General features: G+C 38.0%; 1 protein-coding gene and 1 long non-coding RNA gene across 7 annotated transcripts in view; one reads left to right on the top strand and one right to left on the bottom strand.

Moving 5' to 3' along the window:
• Nucleotides 1-21,795, bottom strand: part of TMEM196 (transmembrane protein 196) — a 159,147-nt gene that overhangs the window by 3,004 nt on the left and 134,348 nt on the right. For 4 of the 6 annotated variants that reach the window (XM_082693843.1, XM_082693844.1, XM_082693839.1 and 1 more), the window contains 3 exons: nucleotides 8,325-8,381; nucleotides 3,733-3,987; nucleotides 2,507-2,580 (listed from right to left, as the gene is read on the bottom strand). In XM_082693843.1, coding sequence (XP_082549969.1) covers nucleotides 2,507-2,580; nucleotides 3,733-3,987 — 329 coding nt within the window. In that variant the 5' untranslated portion in view covers nucleotides 8,325-8,381. The remainder of the gene's footprint in view (nucleotides 1-2,506; nucleotides 2,581-3,732; nucleotides 3,988-8,324; nucleotides 8,382-21,795) is intronic. The other 2 variants (XM_082693841.1, XM_082693842.1) reach the window with 1 other exon arrangement.
• On the top strand, nucleotides 3,983-17,728 carry LOC309845629. Its single transcript, XR_014301391.1, has 3 exons — nucleotides 3,983-4,242; nucleotides 4,969-5,173; nucleotides 17,596-17,728. It is a non-coding gene; the product is annotated as an uncharacterized lncRNA (long non-coding RNA).

The following is a 21,795-nucleotide window of genomic DNA, read 5'->3' as shown; positions in this document are numbered from 1 at the left end:
TGGCATCTTGGAGCACATGAAAATGCTGAAATGATAGTCTGTTAGACCAAAGTCTTCAATGCACAAAAACACTTCAGTCTGTCCCCAGTGCCCTGAGTCTCTCCTTTTCTTTCTCAACTTTATTTTGGAAAGACCTCACCTAGAAAGAAGATGGTTAAATGCCTACACTGACCCCTTGCATTGGCTTCTCTGCTGAGAGTGTCAGCAAAGTGCCCACATAGCGTAGGGGTTACCTCATTCTATAGAAAAATGTGTGGCCTTTTTGCAAAGAACTGAAATAGGTCCACAGGGGGATTATTGCTTATATGCAGCAGTGGATCACAGTGGGGAAGATTGGCTTTCATGACACTATCATTCATACAGTTAAAAAAAAAAAAAAAAAAAGCCCAACCAAACAAATAGTAAAACTTCTTAATATGTTTCTTAAGGGATCAATTACGAGGACGCTAATAAGGAAAACTACATGGAAGGCAAATGAAAACTTAGAAAGGATGAACTAACGTTAAGTTCCATTTGCAATTTGAGAAAATGTTAATTTAAAAAAAATTTAGATGTTTTGAACTCATACTTATCATTGAACATTAAACTCCTCCCTAAATATGAGAAGGTAATGAGATGCGAAGCCCATTCACATGTGTAATGGTTAGTGTGCCATATTATAAGGAATATTTAAGCAAAAATAATCTAAAAATCTTTCCACATGTGAACAAGCCTATTTGCAAAAGTGTAGTAAGGAAAATTCAAATCCAAATTCTTGTTCATTTACCTTAAGCCTATCCGTTTATATTTGATTGACATTTGGGGGAGAATTAGAAATGTGTACTTTTGTAAACTTTAGAAATTCTTCCCAATATTTATTTGAAAAATGAAAAGGTATCCAGGCCCTATTTTGACTCTCTTCTCTTAGAAAATTCAATATAGGAGATGAAATAGAATAAAGATACTTGCTTCTTGCTTTGGCTGGTTTGGAAAGTCGCTCAGGGAGAGGATCCGTGAGGGACGGGAAGGTAGGAATCGGCCTGGCTTTTGAACTTTGCTTTTGAAAACTTTGTTGTTTTGAAAGATGTGGTAGAACTTCTTCCAAGAAAATTGGGAGAAAGGAGACAAGAGGCACTGGGGACGTGTCCTACTATCACATCAAGCTCTGTTTCTCCAGGCAAAGTGCCTGGCCTCTTCCAGGTTCGAAGGAGTAATCTCGTACCTGGCTGGCTATACACTATATCTCCCTGGTAAAGTGCCAAGAAAATACTAGAAAAAAGCCAAGAAACTCAAACTCTTTTAGGATGAAGACTCTGACAGAAAGTGAAGAAGGTTCTTTGGCGCCAGCAGCCTGTTTCTGTGGCCTGGTGATGGTTCAGTGACTGGCTCACTGGGCGTGCAGATGGTAAAAGTAGGCGTGGAAACACAGTTGGGCTGAGATTAAGTTCATCAGCAGGAAACCTGATTTGAGGCTTCATTCAAAAACTCACTGTGGGTGGCAAGTTAAATAGAAGCGATTCTTCAAAAATGATCTTTAACAAAATTTACTCATACGGCTTTTTCTATTCCGCATACGAGTACAAAAATAATTTCATAATGAACTGATAAAAGTAAAATTCTTAGGTGCTTCTTCTCTCTAAATGAATTTGCATTCAGAACAGTAGCTTAGAAACCATAAAAACTAATCTAATGTAGAATATTTAATTGCAGCATTAAGAAAAAAAATCCAGTTTTCAAAAAGCTTAAAAATGAAAAGCGTTTTCCTAACTAAATTCACACTAATGTGGACACTGTAATATCAAGTGTAGGAGAAAAGAGCAAAAATTGGATTTTAAACGCATTAGCATTTTTAGTTTATTTGCAAATAGGCATGTCCAATTTGGTAAGAAGAATATGTTCTAAATTTGGGCAGGACCAAATGTGACTATTTGCAAGTGGATATACTCTCCACCATTGGGCCATAGTATCAATGAGACTTTCTGGATTTCCACTTATATCACTTAACCAAAGCGAGAATGACGACTATTTCTTTTTAGCAACCGAAAAGTATAGGATATAAATGTGAAATGTATCACAACAGATAATTTTGTCAAAAGACAGGTCTCGCACAGCATTTTTACTGTATTAGCATCAAACTTATGTCATTTGCTCATGCCACTTTGGCATGAAGGAGATACTGTTTGTCGTTATCAGATATACCTATTATTAAAAACAGAACTCGTGTCTGTGAATGATAGTATTGAGTCAGAATCATGATAAAGGAGTCATGAATCATCCAAACAGGAGTGTGTTTGGATGCTTATAGGAGGCTGAATATTTTAAATACTCAACCAACTTTCAAGCTGCAAGACTCTGCCATGTAGGTTTCTGTTGGGTCCTCAAAGTAGTTCTGACAGTGATACTTTGAGGAGCAACAAACATCACAGCATCAGTCCAGACTGATCTGCTGACATCATGGCTTCCTAGAAAGAGGCATCGCTTCCTGCGGTGACATTACAACATGGTAACTCCCTAGAAATCAGCGTACCTTGTAGGTAACTCTGGTGTCGGGGGCACCACCGGGCAGCTGGGCAAGTCGGTTATTTCAATAGCCCTCAATCTCTAATATAAATATAACAATCATATAATAAATATTGTACAAACATACACACACAAAAAAACTAAATCACAGTAGTATAAAAATAGAGCACAAATGAGCTACTATCCAAATACTTAATGGTAATCTATTTTTAACAACCCATTTCTTTAAATTATCAGTCCCGTTAATTATACCATAGTTTTTTTAAAGAACATGTGTACATCAGTTCCAAATCGCTTTTTTCATGGAGCAATTTAAGAATATTTACTCTCTTTATTTGAATGTATTGATTGCATACAAAATAGAAACACTTAAAACTATGGAATACACATTTTTTTCTTCAGAATCACATTACGAAGGAATATGAGGTAGTAACTCTTGCTTACTCTGTCTTCTATTCTGTGGTTTTATTTCCATGATATCAAGTGAAATATTATCTTAGCCAGTTTAGTTTACAGATGTTTTAGCTTTTCCTTCATAGATCCAATAACAGGAACTGAATTAAGAAATACGTGCAAAATGCAACAGAAACACAGCTCACTATATCATCTGTCCTTTAAGCAATAAATGTTATTACTTCCTGTTTGAATGAGTTTTATGAAACAATTAGGCAAGAATATTATTTAAAATATAGGCAAAGCTAACCAAATATGCATGAAGTTCAGATGAGAATTTAATGTTGCCTTATGTGGACTGTACTATCTGCACTGGCAGGCAAGGCTTTTTGTTGCCTTATTAAAAGGTCCTTTTATGCTTCAAAATCTAATTTACATAATCAGATGCATCTACTTACAAGCACAAGAGGTGAGCTAGAAAGGGGAATTCATCAGATTTCTAAAACTGGCATTGTTGAGAGGGTATTTAGTTTTATGTGTTTTTCCTCAGTATAATACACAAAAATCCATATTTATAAGCCATTCACTATTTTATGAAATGCTATTTTAGGAACTGTGTTTTGGTATAGATAGAGAGCTATGAAACTGTTGAAAATAGGTGTGCCCAAAATAGCAGAGAAAAAAAAATAATACAAAATTTCTATTCTTAGCCCAATAGGGCCAAAGTTGTAGAAAATCCAATTTCTCAAATTCTCGTCTAAAGCTGCCAGTTGACTGACCAAGATTTGACTGCAGTCTCCGTCACATGCTAGCGGTGAGCAGAAGAGGCACAAAACTTACTTTCTCAGCCATTTCATGAGAGTGGTGCAGCGAGTGCTCCCTCTCCGAGAACATCCTCCTCTGTTCGTAGCTGGCTAGTCGACAAGTTAGCCAGGAAGAGAGGGTGCAGCCGCCGATCCCGATGCACGCAAGGGACATGGAGGCAAGATGTAGAGGATAGAGGGACGAGGTCTTCTTTGTCACTGCCCGAAGGAACTGAACATTCAGGATGCCCCCAATGAGTCCACAGATGCAGCAGGCAGAGAAAAGGATCATCTGGGAAGAAAAAAGAAAGGGAGTGTCAAAGTTGAGGGAGTCAGGCAGACCCGGAACACAGTGCCTTGTCCTGCTGCACCTCAAGGATGTCTGAGCTACAGTCAAGGGAAGGGGCTTTGGTGCTTCTCGGAGGGCAGGCACTCTCCCTTCACCACGTTTCGGTGCAAGCGGACTCAGAGGGGAGAGCACAGACCGCAGTGTTTCAGGACAGCTGACTGTATAAAGGCTAAGGATACATCTTTTGAAAACCCTGAAGTAAGCAAAATTTGTCTTCAAGGTAGATTCAGACTTAAATCATATTTAGTTACTATGTGCTTCCTATGCGAGGAACCTGAACAGATACTATCTCACCCAGCAAACCTCTGAGAGAAATTGTAATAGACATTTTGGAATATGAATGGTGAGCAGGTAACACTCAAGTTTAGGGACGGAATCCAGATTTTCTGACTCTAAACCTAGTTTCACTATGTTAATCCCCCTAAAATATAGAAATATCTTCTCATTGAACAGTCAGGAGTCCCACCAAACTTCAGATCTTGATACTTTTCTAGCAGTGTGGGTGTGGGGAGTTTGCTTCCTTCTCTTTTTCATTCCTGGGAGTTTTATTGTGTGTCTGTCTCCCCAAATGATAGTTTAGGGACTCCCTGTAAACTGGTCCTTAATATTACAATTTTTTTTGTTACTCTGTGCACCACAGTGAAGAATACACAATAGACATTCCGAAAATACTGTCTGGTTGTTTTGGGGGAAACACAGGATGGGGCTTTGCTTTTGATCCTATTTCTGGTTTGATCTGGGTCTCTGTTAGGAGACCTTGGGGTTTGATTCGACCTAAATATCATAAATTTAACTGAATATTCCAAAAGCTTTAATGATTTTATTTTATATTAGCATTTAGTTCAAATTCCCCCATGGGCTCTCCTTACACTTTATAGTGTGATGCTAATTTAATTATCCACATTTATTTCCATTTTTCTCCAGAACATGGTCTTCACTCCAGTCCTCTGCCTTGCCAATCCTACAGCCTGTTCATTCCCATCTCAATGACATTTTCCATTTCCTGGAAGTGATGTCGCTTCTTTCTTGGACTCCTAGATGGAAGACCCAAAGGCAGTCCTAACTTCTTCAGAAAGCCTTCCTGGATTTGCTGCTCTCCTCCTTTGGCAAAATTCCATTGGGCAAACAGGTATGTAACATAATATAACATTTAATTTTACAGTATCAGGAATTATTTGCTGTTGATGTGAGCTGAGTTTAACATGCATTTATTGAGCACCTAGCATCTTTTAGGCCCTGAGTGAGGCAGCTGCTGGCATTATTAAAAAAAGAATAACTCATAGTTATTGCCCTTGAGTATGCTGGGGTCTTATGTGAGAGAGATCCAACATTTCAACCTGGCATGGCAAATATTAAGAAAGATGGATGAATTGGTTGCCCTTGGAATGAGGAGGAAGAGAACGTAGCCCAATTATGAGCTTCAGACAAAGCTTCCCTGATAACATGTCATCTAAACTAAAGGGCATACAGTTCCCAGAAAAGGGTAAGACTCCAGATATCTGAAATAGCTTAGTGAAATAGCATGATGGGCAGAAAGAATTATAAGCACTTTGCAACTTGTAAGTCTAATTTAATTCAGCATCCTTATTGTGTCTGTTTCGCAGTATCTATCTCCAAGACTGCAAATCCAATGATGGATGAGTATATTTTTATGGTGGATTAAATATAATACTGAGTATCAATGACCAAATAATTGAATCATCCCAAGTGGGAACCTGTTGCTCCCAGTTTCATATAGAATCAATATACTAGCTTTAAAGTATATTCAGACAGTATGCAGTTTCTTAGGAAATACTTTGGTGTTGGCTCATTCTCAGAAAATACAGGAAGATGTTACACTCTAGCCTTCAAATAATGAATACTGTTAATTAAGAAAGTAAATGACAAATTACTTGACTATTATAAGAAAACATGTAATCTCTTCTGCTATTAGTCTCATTCAGTCTTGAAAGTCATGACATTTCATTAACACGTGCCAACAGAACATTCTCACCTAGGAATTAAAATGTTAAAATCTATATCCACATTTATAACCACACATGATTTTCAAACCTCACCAGACTAGAGAATTTAGACTCCAGAGATATTTGGAGTGGAGAAATTATCATGCAATTTGATTGAAGGGTAGAGAATCCTTGATAGCTAAATGTCATCTATGGGAATATCCAAGAGTAAAAGAGGTTAAAGTGAATGGTGGTTTATAAAAAGTTCAGCTCTAATGAATTTTTTATAACTCTTAAGAGAATTTAGAAAAACAGAAAAAAGACACTAGTGCCTTTTTAAAAATTCCTTCTTTTCCCTTCTCCTATGAACTGAGTATTTGTGTCCCTCTAAATTCAACTGTTGAAGGCTAATCCCTAATACCATAGTATCTGGAGGGGGGAAGATAATTTGGTCAGGAAGATACTCTTGCAAGATAATTAGGTCAGGAAGGTGGAGTCCTCCTAATTAAGGTCAGTATCTTTATAAAAGAGATTCTAGAGAGTTCTCTTTCCCCTTTTGCCAAATGAGGACACAGTCAAACATTTGCAACCTGGAAGAGAATCTTACCAGAACCCAACTACCCTAATCCAGGTCCCTAATCTGGGTCCAGCCTCCAGACCCCTGAGAAAGAGAGTACTGTTGTTCATAAGCCACCCAGGCTACAGTTCTTTGTTATCACAGACCAAATAGATAAAGACATCTCTCCTCCTTTTCCTTCCCCTGTTCCTTCTCCTCTGCCCCGCCCTATTTTTCCTCTCCCTTCCTCTTTCTGTCTTTGCCCTTTTCTTCCTTCCTTCCTCTCTCTCTCCCTGTTTTCATTCCTTCCTTTCACCATGTCTCCCTCCCTCCTTCCCTTCCTTCTCTCTTTCTTTTTTTTTTTTTAATAATTACTGATTTCAGTAATTCTTTTTTTTTTTTTTTTAAGATTTTATTTATTTATTTGACAGACAGATCACAAGTAGGCAGAGAGGCAGGCAGGAAGAGAGAGGAGGAAGCAGGCTCCCTGCTGAACAGAGAGCCCGACGTGGGGCTCGATCCCAAGACCCTGGGATCATGACCTGAGCTGAAGGCAGAGGCTTTAACCCACTGAGCCACCCAGGTGCCCCCCTTCTCTCTTTCTTCTCCTTCTCTCTCTCCCTTTTTCTCTTTCTTTCTTCCAAATCCCAAGAAATTGTTATTATAGAGCCATAAAGACTCCGGTAAAATAAAAGTCGGGAGAGAATGAAGGTCATGTTTAACAAGTCATGGGAGAATCATAGATGCAAACTACAAGCCTCCAAAAATTTGTATCTAACACTTTCCCTTTAGGTAATTTTAAAAAATTACATCTCACATGGCTAAAGCAATAGGGGCTTCATTTTTTTGGTCACAAGAGGTACACACACACACACACACACACACACACACACACAATATGTGATTTGAAAAAGTAGTTAAACAAAAATAACTAATACTCATGTCCCTGCCCTCCTGAGATAACTGGCCTCCCCCTGGAAACCTCCTTTTAGGATCAAAGACCACTTTCTAGGGTCCAAGTGTAGTATTAATTTTGCTAACTTAACAATGGTCTCTGATCTTTCCTATTGCACACAAAAAAATAAAAAATGCGTTTTCCCTCTTTGAACTCTCCAAAAAAACATCATGGAGGGAAGTGGGGAATCCCCACGTCAGCAGTTCAGCATACAGAAGTTCTCCTCCAGCCATTATCAGAGTTAACTGGGAGCATGTTCCATACCCCAGAAACCCATGATAGGACTGTAAAACATCTGAAAACACTTACGTTTGCATTCACAGTAATAAAATAAAATTAAATAAAAAAAATCATTGGGAAGTAACTGTAACTCTAACAACACAGCTGTTTTGCTGCATTGCAAAATTGACTTCACAGTCAAAGCCAGTAATCCGTAGGCCCAGTTCCACATTTAAACAGTTAAATTTCCCGTGAACTCAAGCCATGTCTTTTTTAGCTTATTGAAAGATTCATGTATCTGAGTGTCTAGGCGTCTATAAACTGGAAAAGTGGAGACTGTCAACCACAGCAGTCATTATGGGTTCCATATTCATGCATTTAAAGAGTATCGCAAAGCTTTTCTTTCTTTTTTGTCATAGTCTCTAATATTCTTGATGGGCTTTTTTTTTTTTTTTTTAATGAAAAAGCCACTATTTATTTGTCAGTCCTCTGTTCACCCTAAAGGAGTAATATTCAGTATGTGAAAGTTGGCTTGTCATCATTTCCATTTTTGGGTTCCTACATTTCAAATACGTCAATGCAAAACACAAACAAGGCAGAAACTTACGACAAGTCCAGATTTTTTTTTGGCGCACAATATTCCACATATGCCACAAAGAAGGAACTGGAAGGGAAAAGAACAGCAATTATTCTATAGTCAAAGATAAGAAAACCTCTATTTTATTTTATTTTATTTTTTAGCTTATAGCTCACTCATGACACTTGCTCCAGGGAAGAATGAAAATTTTACATTCCCATCAAAAGCTGGAAAGGAAAAATACCTCATTCTAGAAGAGTAAGAGATAAAAAGGCTAACTTTAGTGAAAATTTGTTCTTTGCCAAGTTGATATAGGTAATCTGGTACTTAAGCAAAACTGGAGTCAGTTTTATATTAGGCAAAATTAGGAAGTAAATAAATTTGGAGTTTTGTTCCTCCTATTTTCTTTCATTGTCTTCTTATCCCTTTCTATTTTCTCAGGGAGAGAAGTGGTGGGATACATTCATTCATAATTGATTTCTAAGCACTTACGAATCAATGGGCTCTACTACAGGTGAATCTCACACAAACAAGAAGAGAAGGCATCAGAAAGGGAGATGTCCTTTAGGGACATTCTTTGTACCTCTCAAACTATGTCAGATAAAATGGTGACCTCATTCTACCAGAAATATGGCCCTTGTGCGTATGTTGTTAGAACTCAAGGAGATGAAGCTGTAGGTGGCATGTCATTTCTTGTAAATAAGCACATTGGTGACCTAATTGCTTTGCAAAGAAGAAGCATCCAATAGTCTACCAAGGACACACTATTAGATACTTTGGTTATCGGAAAATGGTAAATCATTTAACTCGGTTAGAAACATTTAGAGCCATTTGAATATGCATTTATACATACATCTGGCTGGAAGCAAACCATATAGATAAAATAATACAGTCATTAATAAATAATAAGCCCACCAAGGGCTTTCAGACTAGCAAATAAAGCTTGCAGGGCAGTTAAGTTTTTCCTTTTGATCTTCTTTTAAATTGTTCTCTCAAGTCAGAACTAATAATGTAAGTGGTTTTTTTTTTTTTTAAGATTTTATTTATTTATTTGTCAGAGAGAGAGCGAGCGAGAGGGAGCACAGGCAGACAGAATGGCAGGCAGAGTCAGAGGGAGAAGCAGGCTCCCTGCGGAGCAAGGAGCCCGATGTGGGACTCGATCCCAGGACACTGGGATCATGACCTGAGCCGAAGGCAGCTGCTTAACCAACTGAGCCACCCAGGCGTCCCAATGTAAGTGGTTTTAATTGGGTTTCACACATCAGTAGACTTTATAAATATATACATAAAAATATTCTAAGAATTATCTAAAATAAATAAAATGCTTGTGAGAAACATCATCAAAATTGGGAAAAGAAATAATAAGTTACTGAAGTTTCCCTTTGCAGGGATCTTTCCACATAAGGGAACAAAATAATTATAAAGCAGGCAATGATGCAGTAAGACAGATCAGAGCACAAGGATATATAAGGATTTGCTTAAAACATAGATGATCTTTCAAACTAATGGCAAAAAGATCAAGATCCAATGGAATTAGGGCAGTTTACAAACTTTCCCTAACATAATACACAAAACATCTATGAAACAGTTTGAATATGTAAATGTATAAAAAAAAGTATAGTAACATTCAGCAAAGTTAAATATTAATGTAATTTTAGAGGAGTAAGAAGGATTTATATAACATAACAGCAAAGTCACAGACCAAAATGGAAAGTACTTATAAATATTAATACATAAAAATATATTTTTGGTAGTAAAAAATAATACACCTCTCAAAAGCAAAAAATAAATTGGGATCATATTTAGAAAGCCTATGACAAACAAGGGTTGACATATTATTAATTTAATAAAGTAATTTTAATACCTGAAACCACGAGAACATAAAAATTCAGAACTTTATAAAACTTGAATACTCGTATAGCTTTCAGAAGTTTTAAAAAGCTACTTCTGAGTAACCATTTGTCACCCCCCACCTTTGTGTCTTGGGTCCAAATGGCCTTGTCCTTAAGAGTCCTTAGGACTCTTCCTTACCGATCCTGTCTCATGTCTATTAAGGCTGTGCTCAAGCCATTCCACTTTGTACCCCTCGGTGCTTCCAAGCTTCAGATCAAACCCTCAGCATGCCCTTGTCCTTGCTTGCCTGACTAACCCATTACTCACGCTGAAAGTCCACTCACCCAGAACTCATTCCTGAAGTAATATGAAAGCAATATAGTTTTGTGTTCCTTGGATCTCTTCTGAAATCTGTAAACATTGCCATTATTTATTCACAGCCAAGCTCGAGGGGACCTCAGGAGTTCAGGGCCAGTTCTTCTTCCCAGCCACTTGGTTAGAACATCTAAGTGGCAATAAAATTACTTCCTTCTATGGTCCACTAAGGAAGGAAGGTCTGGGCTTGGGGGTGTAGGGGAGGTAGAATATAAGGGAAATCAAACAATATGTTTCTACTCCCAATCAGGCCTGGAGAATAAATACTTTCCGATAGTTACTTCTGTCAGGGTATCTAAAATCCTCATTCCCTGGAGGAAACTTGTAATCTGAGAAAACATCTACACATGTAATGGGCGGTATATAAAATCATGAAATTTATGAGGAGGCTTTAAGGGATGTTAGCTGAAATTTAGCCATCACAGTTTATAGAGAAGTATAAAAACAGCACAAGAAAGCAGTAAACGATCTTTCAATTTCACGGGCAGTCTGTAACCCCAAATCAGAACGCTGGAATGGATCTTAAAAGATGACTTAACTTAGTCCTTGCAGTTTGCACACATGGGGAAGTACAGGTCCACACAGGCTTGGTGACTTGCTCAAGGTCACTCATCAAGGTCACAAATCACCCATGTAATCTAAGGCTTTTATAAATGTCTGAGTTAATTTATTTCTAATAATGTAATGAAATACTCTTCAAAAGGATTTTTCAGTGCTAGTACAGGGCATCATACTAGCAAATCCAACCAGAAGTATTCAATGAACACCTGGTCATCTATAATTGCTCTCTTTGCCCTTCCTGTTGTTAATTTTTGTTGTAATAAGAATGATTATAAGATCAGTCATAAAACAGTCTACAATTAAGCAAACCTTATTATATAGGGAATTTGTTATATTTCAAAATACTTTTTTTTTTTTTTTTTGCTCAATATAACTTTATCAAGGGTGCAAAGCACTCACACCACATTATGAAACAAGTGAAAAACAGATCTGTTTAAAAAAATAAAATTGACAGCTGGAAACATGTATATCTGAATTAGAGACACACTTTTTACATGAGACAAATAATTGTATTTCTGAGAAAATGGGCTATGTAAACCCAGGGAGAGTTATTTGCTTTGCTTTTACTATAAAGTTATATAAATTAAATGATCTAATGACAGGGAGTGCAACTCTGTAATGAAGCTCGTTAGCCCTCTGAGCAGAATTCATCTGATTCTAACTTAGATTAAATTCAATAGATGACTAAGGTTGTGATTCATTGTAGGATGAAATGGAGCTGTAATGGAAATAGCATTCTGTATTTTGAGTGGATGCTCTTCATGCAGAGCCTTCTGCTTTTGCTTAGGATGGAAAAAGAACAAAGATGTCATTCCCATGTAAACAATAAGAAAAAGCCAAAAAACAAAGACAGGGGTAACTTTGAGAGCCCATCAGAATGCTGAAGTCCAAGGCAATGAAATACCTGCAATTCAAAGAAGAATAAGGCCCTGGAAGGAAATTCTGAGCACACACTGTGTCTTTTGTTGCAGACACAGGAGAAGGGGATGTGGGTGGTCGCATAAGTGGGTGTGGGTGAGGGAGGGGGAGGCGGAGGCGGAGCAAAGCTCTGCTCTGTCCTTAGGCTTTCTTTGTTATGAAGCAAATGCTTTAAGCCCCTGGCAAAGGGTAACAAAGCTTATCATTTCCAGGATTTATGCAAATACAGATTGCAACTCTAACTGGAGGAATTATAGAAAAAGATAAATGCACCAAAGATAATCACTGTAATAGCACAATCAATTCCCAACTAGAATGACTGCCTTTTGCACTAACAGCCTAGGAGAATATATGAAGAAAAAATACGGACAAGATTCTGAAAAAAAAAAAAAAAAAAAAAAGTACATTTGAACTTTTGACATCCAGTCAAATTCTCTTTCACACAAGAGATTACAAAAAAGACAGGATCATTTGGGCAAAAGCACTGTGGTGGGCTGAATTATGGCTCTTCCGAGAGATGTATGTCCTAATCCCCCAGAATCCATGAATGTTACCTTATACAACAACAACAACGAAACCTTTGCAGATATTTTGAAATTCTTGTGGATTGTCCAGGTAGGCCCTAAATATCATCACAAGGGTCCTTTAAGAGGAAGAGAAGGCAGAAAGAGACAGAAGGTTCCAAGAAGACACAGAGAGACACAGGGAAGGAGCTGTGAAGAGTCCACACTGCTGGCTGTGAGGGGGAGGAGGACTGTGAGGCCCAGGATGTAGGCAGCCTCTGTGAGCTGGAAATGGATCCTTTCCTGCAGCCTCCAGAAGGACTCTAGCCCCACAGACCTATTTTAGATTTCTGGCCCCCAGAACTGCGAGAGAATAAATTTCTGTTGTTTTAAGCCACTAAGTTTATGGTAGTTTGTTCCAGCAGGAATAGGCTAATACAGGCTCCAAAACACTGGACACGACACACTCTACAAGAATTACTAGAAGTTGCTAAGGAAAACAAGCAAAACCACGAGATAAGAAAGAAATGTAAGAGAAAAACGTAAAAGAAAACAAAACAATAAATCTTTTTTTTTTTTTAAAGATTTTATTTATTTATATTTGTCAGAGAGAGAGGGAGAGAGCGAGCACAGGCAGACAGAGAGGCAGGCAGAGGCAGAGGGAGAAGCAGGCTCCCTGCCGAGCAAGGAGCCCAATGTGGGACTCGATCCCAGGACGCCGGGATCACGACCTGAGCCGAAGGCAGGCAGTGTCTTAACCAACTGAGCCACCCAAAACAATAAATCTTTTACATTCAAAAGTATTGATTGGAAAAATTAGCATCTGGATATGCTAGAATGGATATCACAGGCGATTCTGGCCTGAGACAGGGTGAGGTGGGGGTAAAGAGGATGTCAAGAGAGTTCAAAGACTCTTATCATTTAGCAGAATAACATAATAATTATAATACGTAATAATAACTAGAATAGCTAACTTGATGGAAAGTACAACTTTATTTTATTTTATTTTTTTGCATCTTGTAAGTCTTTAATTTTGCTCTAGGAAATTCAAGGTAGGGAAACAATTTGATTTTGATTTACTGGTGGCTCTATTAATACCTACAAATAATAAAAGTTTGCTTTGACAACTAAAGTGCAAGTGTTTTTACAAATATTTTACTTTTATATATTTTTAGGCATTTAAGTGGCTTTTAAACAAAATTTTTAAATATATTTTTATTTTATTTAATATATTTTTAAATTTTTATTTAATATATTTTTATCCCCAGGGGTACAGGTCATTGAATCGTCGGGTTTACACACTTCACAGCAGGAAAGTACAACTTTTAAATCTGTGCCTTGAAATACAGAGACTGAGAAAATAAAAATAAATAGAAAAATACAATTTGATAGTAAAGACTGAACCGACAGATGTCAGGAAAGTTTTAAAAAGTGAAAGGAAATAAAGTGAAACTATAAAATAAGCTGGAGTAAGTAATTCAGTAGTGTAAGCAATCAGACTAAATGTGAATGCATTCAGTTTTCCTCATAAGAGGGAAATAGAAGGGAAAAAAGTCCACTAGATAAAGAACGAAAGGGATTTGCTAAAAGATCCCTAAAATGAACAAATGAATGAAAACCTCTTCGATCCTTCTGCCTTTCTGTCTCAGTCTACCTCTCTGTTTCGTTTCTCTCTGACTTAGATGCTTGTTAATGAATACTTTATGGAGTATTTCTTTCTGTCCAAGAAAAGTTTATTCTGGGAAAAGACTTCGAGTAAAAAAGGGATCTTGTAGGATTTCTCAATTTTAAATTATATAATGGAAAATGTTGAAACCGTGGTTGTAATGGAAGCAGATAAAAACAGGGACCAGAAGAGCAAGGAAGTGTTAGGTGAAGGGATTATGAAAGACAGTAGGCCAATCTTATTTTAAGAGAGCTATTAAAATTTTTGCCACATCACATTGAACCATCTCAGATGAAACAATCTTCACTGAAATTCACTGCCCATTACACAAGATACACATACTAGAAAGTAGAAACAAGGCTACTTCCCCCGTCAACATAATGAGCTGAACCACAAATTGAACTTAAAACTTTGATAAGCTTTGGGACACCTGGATGGCTCAGTGGGTTAAAGCCTCTGCCTTCAGCTTAGGTCATGATCTCAGGGTCCTGGGATCCAGGCTCTCTGCTCAGCGGGGAGTCTGCTTTCCCCCCACCCCCACCTCTGCCTGCCTCTCTGCCTACTTGTGATCTGTCAAATAAATAAATAAAATCTTTAAAAAAATACTTTGATAAGCTTTAGTGATTTATATAATTTTGTGAAAATTAATGGTTTCTTTAAAAGACAGAGAAACATGATCAAGAAAACAAATATTAAATTTTGAGAGACTGATTGGAAAGAAATCTATTTCTGGTTAAACTGTGTATCTCTCCTTGTACATGGATTGAAAGTTTGATGATTTGTTTTGCTACCACCCGTTCTTGTATATTTTTATTCTACTTCAATCACCTGTTCAAGTATGATAACTGGAGTCTCTTAAAGAATTATTTTGTAGCTTAGCACACAAAACGCTACTGTGCTAATGTAGTTCATATTTTCCCTGTTATTGTTGCTGATGTGATAGTGATTTTCTGGCTGTCCTTATCAGGATGAGTAGTTTTATTGTCAATTAAATATAATGAATTATAAGCCACTGCATAAAGTAGAGGTAGCTTCCATGACCATCACATTGCATTTTTACTTGGAAAGTTTTTTTCAGTTCAACACAGTCATAGTAGTGGCTGAAATACAGTATTTATGTTGCAAAGCATTTTGATTGTCTCTCAATTCTCTAGGGAAAAAAATGTATTGAAAAATGGAATTTTCTTTCACGATGGGCAAGGAAGTGAAGAAAAGAAATTATGGAGCAAAGAAACAGTTTTGAACCTCATGCTATGTAAAAGTGCAGTTGAATGTGTTATTTCATTTGCCATTACTGGGACTATTAGGGTGAGAGATTATCTATTTTTATATCCAACTTTGCCACAGCTATGCTGTTGAAAAGAAGTTTCTAGATAACACGATGGAATTTCAAACTGAATGAATGAATTGGTAGATGGGTGGATGAATGTATCACAGGATACAAGGGGAGGGGCAGGAACTAATCAGATTTAGCCAATTACTGATACATAACTGGGTGCAATTGTTCTTTTCATTGAATCAAATCGCATTAACTTCTTTTTTGTTTTCCTGAAACACTCATGATTGGTCAGATTAGGTTAATTCTCTTCTCAATGGTGGCATTTGAAAATAATTTGGATGGTATTGACCTTTTAAGTGTCACAATCCTAGCTTTGTGGGTTTCAAAAGTTTCCTTCCCAAACCTCAGATGTCCTTGAGATGTCAGCATGAGTAGAACTTTCTATTAAAAAAAAAAAAAATTGTTGGGGCGCCTGGGTGGCTCAGTGGGTTAAAGCCTCTGCCTTTAACTCAGGTCGTGGTCCCAGGTCCTGGGATGGAGCCCCACATCAGGCTCTCTGCTCGACGGGGAGCCTGCTTCCTCCTCTCTCTCTGCCTATCTCCTCTGCCTACTTGTAATCTCTGTCAAATAAATAAATAAAAATCTTTTTTAAAAAAATTGCTGAACAAAATATTACCTTGACACTGAATGGTAACTGCGAGAAGATCCTTTTTATTTATTTTATTTATTTATTTATTTTTTTTAAAGATTTTATTTATTTATTTGACAGAGAGAGATCACAAGTAGGCAGAGAAGCAGGCAGAGAGAGAGAGAGAGAGGAGGAAGCAGGCTCCCTGCCCAGCAGAGAGCCCGATGCGGGACTCGATCCCAGGACCCTGAGATCATGACCTGAGCTGAAGGCAGAGGCTTAACCCACTGAGCCACCCAGGCGCCCGAGAAGATCCTTTTTAAATATGAGTAACTTCCCAAACTAAAAAAGGTTGTAATCTTTTAAAAACCTTTATTGATGTATAGTTGACATATAACATTATATTAGTTTGTATTCTTAATTATGTGAGACAGAGAATGGCTTGGGAAAGGGCCCTATGATTATATATCCCAGCAGTTGATTTATTTCCTCTCAATAGACAAAGGATAGGTATTTCCCCTTGGTGTAACTAGAAATTGGGCAGTGTCTCAACACTCTCAACTGAATGCTGTTACTTACTATCACCTAGTCTGTTCTGTAAACAGCTCTGACTGATTATAATTCAATCTCCCCTTTATACAGACACTGTCCCTTGATGCACACACTATCCCAGTCACATTCAGAAACTTGCTCCTGGAAGAAATCAGATACTTGTCGTTTAGTCAAGATCAATGTAAAAACCAGTCAACAGGTATCACCAAAAGCTTCAGGACATTAAAAAAATCAGAATACAATTTGTTAAAACGTGAGATCAATTGGTCTGTTACTCTGGGGTTCTATTAAGCCCTTGGGTACTATAGCTGGCAAGCCTTTCTGCCTGAAAACAGAGATTCTAAAGGAAAAAGAAGAGTTCCTCATTTTATAATTATAAGCCATGGCCTGTTCCTGGATGGACCATAACTAAAGGCAAGTAACTACCATCTATACGTGCTCCCTCTGAGGAAAAAGAGAATACTATGGTAGGCAGAGTAGGGTCCCTAAAAACAACTTCATTAAACTTTAGAGCTTATGTCACAATTATAACAACCCAGACCACATGAATCCTCCTTGAAATCTTTTGTAAGATCTCAAAGTGAAGGGATCTCTTCCCAGTTGAGGGCAGATGCCTCATACAGTAATTCCATCTGAATATTTATCCAGTTCCAAGTACCAAAATTTCCCTCAACAACCAGATAATCTGAGAAAACACTTTTGCCTGCCTTCATGATTAGACCCAATTCAGATTATATGACCTCAGTTAAGAAGCCTTGACAAGAATTTTTCAAGTAATTGCCTCTGTGAACCATTTTTATCAGAATGACATGGGGATATCTGTTATAAATGCACAGTCATGGGCCCCCACTGAATCAAATTTTGGTGGGGTGGGGTCCCAGAATCTGCATCTTGGATAAATTCCGCAGTAACTGTGATGCTCCTTAGAGTAGGAGAACCTTAGGTATAGAATCGCAGGACTGATTTATTTCTCCCGTTTGGCTTAGGTGAGCTGACACCATCCGGAGCTGGCCACACGTGGGACCCACCATGGGAGTAGAAGGCCTGAAGGGAGGAGCGATGGATGGATGTCTAATACCAGACTCCAGAGACTCCCTAGGCTTATGATGAACTAAGGTTCTTCTCTTTCCTGAAGGATTTAACAGAGTATTTGTCTCTTCATGCCCAGGGGCAAAGATAGTTATCAGAAGCAACCCAGGAGAAGTAAGGGTGTTTTGCTCATTCACATTTCTATCAACCATGATTGGGAGGGTAGGGAAGGAAATTGATGTTGTCTTCTCTGGATCCTACTGTAGACATTTTATGCACTTGCATGGCAAGTTTTACCTACCTTCTCTTTGACAGGTTCACGTCCCCCATCAAAGAATAGTGGCTTTTAAGGTCTTTATGCTTTTTTCTCTTCCCCCACCCCATTTCCCCGATGATAAATCACTTCTGGTGATCAGAACACCAAGACTAAAGCAAAAGTGGAGCTCTCCGTGCTCCACAGAGAGCCTCTAAGGAAGAGAACTGGTTCTTTAAAGGACATTAACAAAGGGAAGTTTTCTTGCCCAACTTTTTCTCTTTATTGTTGTCTGTCTCCCTCTCTCTTTTAAGAGCATCTGGAACAGGTGATTAGAGTCTTGCAAAAGTTAACACAGAGAAGAATTTTACTCCCACTCTGTGGTTCAGTATTATAGTTTATATGACTTAGCCAAGCTACAGTTCTCATAACAAATATTTTGGATCAGGTAGGAAATAATAGTTTTCTTCCTGAATGTATTTATGCCAGAGACTGTCAGCATACATAATTGGACTGTGAAAACCATTAGGTTGGAAAGAGTAAGTTAGTATGTTTCCAAACTCCATGGGTAATCACAGTTGCAGAGCACTATTTTTAACACACCTGAAATTTACTAGCAGTGCAAGTGTCCTTTCTCTTCACTTCCCTATTTAGTTAACTTCAAACTAATTTTAAATAATGCCAAACATGCATGACATCTTTCCTGTAACCTCATTCAATCTGACTGCCAGAGAGCCTTCAAGCAAGGTAAACAGGGAAACTTGTAAATCAATCCTCAAAAGAGGTCAGTGGAAAATTTATAAAACTGAGAGCTGATTAAAAATTCCTCATTGCCTTAAAAGATCTAAAATAATATCTCTTAAGAACACAAATTAGGCTGTTAACACTAACAGATTCTGGGAAGCGACTCTGGAGAGTGAGGCTTTTGAGGACCAAATTTGGGAAGGAATCACTTAATTGAAGTACAATAATGGTGCAGGAGATTTATAAACTTAAGTTAATAAAGGACCCAGGGAACATGCTGAGTTTCTGAATTGTTTCAGAACAGTTCTGAATGGTGGTTTCTGAGCCTCAATGATTTATGTTATTGATGTGATGGCTTTCAGCTTTCTCTGGATAAAGAGGACCATCATAACATAATTTTGAGCCCTCCTTCCAACCTCCCACTGATTCATTTCTTTATTATTCAGCAGCTGTATTATCCCAGTGAAGTTGCATGGACAGTCTTCATAGTGTTAAAAGGTGATACTACAGTGAATAAGAAAATATTACATCAGAGAGCCAGACATTAGGTACTGGCTCTTAAAGGGGCAAAAAGATTAAGCCTGACATATTTTCCATTTCCTAGAATTAAGGTGTGCTTTTACCAAAAAACCCACAAAGATTGTAGGAAGAAATAATAAAGTAGAAAAAAGAAACAATTTGGGAGCATTAAAAAACAGACATGGGTAATGGGCTCTGGAGAAAATATTAAATGCTGCACTCTCCAGCAAGATCCTTCAGCACAAAGATTATTTGCCTTACTGGAATAAAGTTTACAAGATATCTTAGCAGATGGACCTTTACCCTCATCTTCCAGTTCTTTTAGTTTGATTCCTGTTAAAGGACCCCAAATGGATACACTTTCTCAAGTATTCTGATGGGATAAATTCTCAAATTTCCAAAGTTTACTTTTTCAGAAGTTCACAACACTTACTATCCGGGTTCTCTCTCCCAGTATTTCTGGGAAGGCTAAAACAACCACTCTACTATTTCTACTTTGTGGGGAGAGGAATTAAGAAGCCAAAAAAATCATACAGTAAGTCAGTGGCAGAAGTTCAATGAGAACAGAACATGGGGGTTCCCAAATTATTACTTATTGTGCATTATACCCCATTTCATGTTAGCTCTAAGTAAATTAGAAACACCTTGTCAAAAAATATGTTCTTTGTACCCTGTACCCTTTGGGGCAAACAATACATTATATATTAATAAAAAAATTTAAAAATTAAAAAAAAAAGCATGACTATCCCCTTAGTTTTAAACTTTGGAATTTGTGTTCTCTTTTTCCTCATAGTCACTATCATTCTTGGCCTCAGCTGTGGATATAACCTAAAGTAAGTTAAGTCCCTGTCTATCACCTTACCATAACTAAAATAAGCTGATATTTTAAAAAGAACTTGATAAAAAAAAATCAAAGAGGGTACAAGAGCAACATTAAGGAAGGAATTGTGAGACACATAGCAGTGGTCCCCTTCCTGATGCGTAGCTTGTCAGCTGTGAAGGCCCTGGGCCATCCCACGTCCCATCTGAAGGACCCAGGACCGATGATTCCAAGAGGATACCAAACTTCTGGAGAGAAAGTGTCAAGGGGCCACTTTCGGGTTCAACATCACCCAATTAAAATTATTCTTTTGAGGGGCGCCTGGGTGGCTCAGTGGGTTGAGCCGCTGCCTTCGGCTCGGGTCGTGATCTCAGGGTCCTGGGAATGAGTCCCACGTCGGGCTCTCTGCTCAGTGGGGAGCCTGCTTCCCTCTCTCTCTCTCTGCCTGCCTCTCCATCTACTTGTGATTTCTCTCTGTCAAATAAATAAATAAATACATCTTAAAAAAAAATTATTCTTTTGAGGATTCTATGAGTTAATTTGATAAAAATGGTGATTTTTTTTTGCATTTCATTCTGATTTCTTTCTTTCTTTTTTTTTAAGATTTTATTTATTTGACAGAGAGAGATCACAAGTAGGCAGAGAGGCAGGCAGAGAGAGAGGAGGAAGCAGGCTCCCTGCTGAGCAGAGAGGCCAATTCAGGGCTTAATCCCAGGACCCTGAGATCATGACCTGAGCCAAAGGCAGAGGCTTTACCCACTGAGCCACCCAGGTGCTCTTCATTCTGATTTCTATCCAAATTTCGTGAAATAACTCTGAGGACCTTTATTTTTATTCATTTTAAAGTACCAAGACCATAAAAATGCCTATCTATGAGATTAGCTGATTGAGGAAAGATAAATCATAAAGAACAGGTACATTCGGTCCCGAAGGACATGCATATTCATAGGTTGGAACAGGACTATCAAAAATTCTGTTCATTGGAGTATCTGGGAAATGGGGTTGGTTGAAAGTGTTGCCTATAATTTCTGGATTGAAGTGTTGTTGTAATCAAGAATAATGGCTAGGAGTTAGAGGGAGATTTCCACTCATTACCAGGAGCATTCTTCTTATGAGCAGATGTCCACAATGTAGCCTGGGCTTCCTCAGAACAAGAATGAGGTCCCTCCGGGAATGTTTGGAGAGTGACTGAATGGCCACCTCTGAGGGTGCAGAGTACAGTTCTGATAAGAGATTGAAGTAGGATTCTATGAAATATACTGACATTCTGATTGAGATTTACCACATTGCTACAGGATCCATTTTCAAAGAAGTGGAGTGTAGTGACCAGAAGTGGCACCGCAATCTACCTCTGATGCAACAGAAGACATTTCAGGCTCCTCAGTGTCTTGGGCTATTTGCTGTTGTGACCATAAATTAGCCAGGACAATGTATACAGGTATGGTTAATTGCCACTACCGAATATAGAAAGACAGGTAACAATTTACTGTAAGTGCAGAAATAACCGTGCTATTTTTACCTTTCTTTTTATTTAAGGTTAATAATAGATGACTCTTTACGGTTCCCAGTGTATAAAATTATAACTGGCATCCACAGACAGATTTTAGAGTTTAGGCCACTTGCCAAAACATTAGTTAATTTATATTCTTTATAGTGCTGTGGGAGTTGGGGGACTTTAATACTTTGCTAAGAACCTCAGCAGGAAGGAACTACAGCCAGATCTAGATTTAGAACTTAGGGTGACGAGATCAAGATGGTGATATAGATTGTTCCTGACTTTGCTCCCCCTCATGAGAAGAAGTAACAGCTATTCAAGAAGAT

This window comes from Mustela nivalis (assembly GCF_964662115.1).
Source record: "Mustela nivalis genome assembly, chromosome: 12".
In the NCBI taxonomy this organism is placed as follows: Eukaryota; Metazoa; Chordata; class Mammalia; order Carnivora; family Mustelidae; genus Mustela; species Mustela nivalis.
Note: the sequence above shows the minus strand (reverse complement) of the source record. Positions and strands in the feature narration are given on the sequence as shown.